The sequence below is a fragment of the Anas platyrhynchos genome, chromosome 28 (assembly GCF_047663525.1).
Source record: "Anas platyrhynchos isolate ZD024472 breed Pekin duck chromosome 28, IASCAAS_PekinDuck_T2T, whole genome shotgun sequence".
Classification (NCBI taxonomy): Eukaryota; Metazoa; Chordata; class Aves; order Anseriformes; family Anatidae; genus Anas; species Anas platyrhynchos.
The window spans coordinates 5,349,269-5,352,001 of NC_092614.1; the positions used below are offsets into that span (position 1 = coordinate 5,349,269).

The 2,733-nt window shown below is 48.1% G+C and overlaps 1 protein-coding gene across 1 annotated transcript; it reads left to right on the forward strand.

The window, feature by feature from the left end:
* The first annotated feature begins 1,549 nt into the window (after window positions 1-1,549).
* Window positions 1,550-2,469, forward strand: LOC119714106 (feather keratin Cos2-3-like). The gene is made up of 2 exons (XM_038168867.2): window positions 1,550-1,705; window positions 2,088-2,469. Exons 1-2 carry the CDS (start codon window positions 1,627-1,629, stop codon window positions 2,411-2,413), a joined length of 405 nt encoding a protein of 134 aa, XP_038024795.2. The 5' UTR covers window positions 1,550-1,626; the 3' UTR covers window positions 2,414-2,469.
* The last annotated feature ends 264 nt before the right edge of the window (window positions 2,470-2,733 follow it).

The window sequence follows — 2,733 nt, forward strand, 5'->3', positions numbered from 1 at the left end:
ATTTTGACTCTGCTGTCTTTGATACCACTCGATCATTAGCTCTGTTTTCCCTAAAAGAGATAAAATATGTCCTTTGAGGACAGGGTAAGATAACCCAGGCCTTGGAGGTGTCAAGAGGATGATTAACTGAAGAATTGCTAATCAAGAAGAACATTATGTTGACATTCTTGAGGGAAAACATCCTGATGTGTGTCCTTGAATACAACATCAGTCAATGTAATCTGAATAGATGGCTGAAAAGCAAAGATCAGGAGTATTCCAATGTGAACTCTCTCTATACTATCCTCATTATAAGAGTAAATATCACACCCCTAATCTGAGAGACCCTGCCCTAACGAGGGACCCTTCCTCTCTGAGGATGTGCAGAACAATTCTGACATGGCAACACTATGCTAATTAAGGAAGCAATCAGAGGCTAAAAGTATAAAAGTATAAAAGTAGTGAGGAAATTTCTAAGGGGTGCCAGATTTGTGGGAAGTCACTGGGTACCCTGACTTGCACAATTCCAAAATAAACAATCTCTCAAACCTTCCGTGTGTATTGGCTCATTGCACACCAGATAATGGATCTGGAATTTTAACCCGCTTGTGCCCCCTCCCAGCTTTTTATGCACCTCCAGCCTCCTTGGTGGGAGCCTGGTATGAGAAGATGAAAAGTCCTTAAATTTGTAGAACAAGAGTACTGCAGAAGTTAAAATGTATGTGTCATTGGATGAGAATTCCCTTTTCAATCTTAGGTTTTCTTGGTGTCACCATCTTCTGGCAAACCAGTACCTGCGTATTGATAACCCTGATGGGCTTAATCACCTTGTCAGTAGGTGCTCCACACACCCTCGTGGTGACCCAGCACTGGGGACTTGATAACACCAATGCCCTTTCTCACCACAACAATGGCTGTCTCCACACACTGGGGCCAGTGAAAGGGAGAGAAAAGGAGGCAGGGGTGCACATTAAAAGCCCCCTTCCACATTATGGATATTTGTCTTACTGTTGGTTATGCTAACCACACTGCCAGGCATCCCTTCCAACCAAAGCCATTCTACAATTCTGCTGTTCTGTGACACTATGGCATTTTTTGTGAACTCACAGACTGCACCAAGACACATTGGAGTCAAAAGGGGAAAGAATATTTTTTCATGGACTGCAGTGCTAATATGGATGAAGTCAAAAGTGAGTAGAACAAATCACACACCTTGGGAGACAAGAGATGACCATCAGAGTGAGTTGAGGAGGAAAGAAAAGGGTACGATGTAGCACTTCCTCATGCATAGGCATACTTCAGAATCCAACTTGCACTTGCAGGATCTTCTTCCTCAGAATACTACTTCAAACATCCACAACAATGTCACCCAGACAGACATCACCTGACTACTCAGGACACATCTATCACTTGAGTTTTCTGCCATCGCTAATGCATTCCTGCCCTAGAAATCCTTGGGCCTTTCATCCCAACACTCCAAAGAATCCTTAAATGGGGCACGGGCAAGACCTAAATCTGGAAATGAAAAGGCAGCAGTGTAGGAAACCAACACAGACCATACATATTATTAGTTGGGATAGTTTGCATTCAAGATGAGCTTGATAAAAAATTATTAGCTTTGTTAAGGGTGTCTCATGGCCTACGGCAATGAAGGACCAGTATAAAGAGCAGTCCAGCTCCCTGCTCTCCCATCCAGTTCTCTCGCCTTGTCCTCCTTGGGAACCAGGTGAGTCTGAAGCCCTCTCTCCTCCTCTTCCAAAGTGGAAGGGATCTTGCATCAATAGACATCTCATCTGGTCGTGCTTCAGTGCTATGCTGGGCCTCAGAGTTTCTTGCCATGGGAGAGGGGTGGATACAGAAAGTCTGTGTAGACAGTGACTGGGACATGGGTCTGAGGCGGCTTTTGGTTTATGTACTATGTGAGAGCGTTCCTGGGCCAGACTGCTCTTTGAAGGGCCCTGTCAGGACAAAGCGATGAACACCATGTGTTTCCTGGCACAGCCTCCACCTCCACCCTCAGCTGTTGCCTTGGCCCTTTTGCGATGGGGTAACTGAGCTGGTAAGTCACCTATCCATGTGCTCTACTTCTTCTCTGCCCTCTCTCCCAGGTGCATCTCCTGCCCAAAACATGTCCTGCTACAACCAGTGCCTGCCATGCCGGCCCTGTGGCCCGACCCCGCTGGCCAGCAGCTGCAACGAGCCCTGTGTCAGGCAGTGCCAGAACTCCACCATCGTCATTGAGCCCTCTCCCGTGGTGGTGACCCTGCCCGGCCCCATCCTCAGCTCCTTCCCGCAGAACACCGTTGTGGGATCCTCCACCTCTGCTGCCGTTGGCAGCATCCTCAGCTGTGATGGAGTCCCCATCACCTCCGGCTGCTGTGACCTCTCTGGCATTTCCAGCCGCTACTGTGGCAGAAGGTGCCTGCCCTGCTAAAGAAGCCAGTGGCCATGGCCCTGGGGTTCTTCTCCCAGGAACTTCATATACGGTGCTACACAAAGGAGGAATCTTCAGGCCATTGCTTTCAGAATGTCTGACCTTTTCAGCTCCTCTGGCAAATGCTGGCAGGAAGGGGCCAGCCTGCGCTTTCTGAAAACATGGCTCATGCCTCTCCTTCCATCCCTTCACCTACCTCCTTCTCTCCCTTTTCTTTGTGCTCTTCTCAGAAGAGGGGTCTCAGTGACCTGCTTTTGCTCTGTACACTCATTAAAGAATTCTGCATCCCAGCCTTGGCTGTAGATGTTTCATCCCTCCGT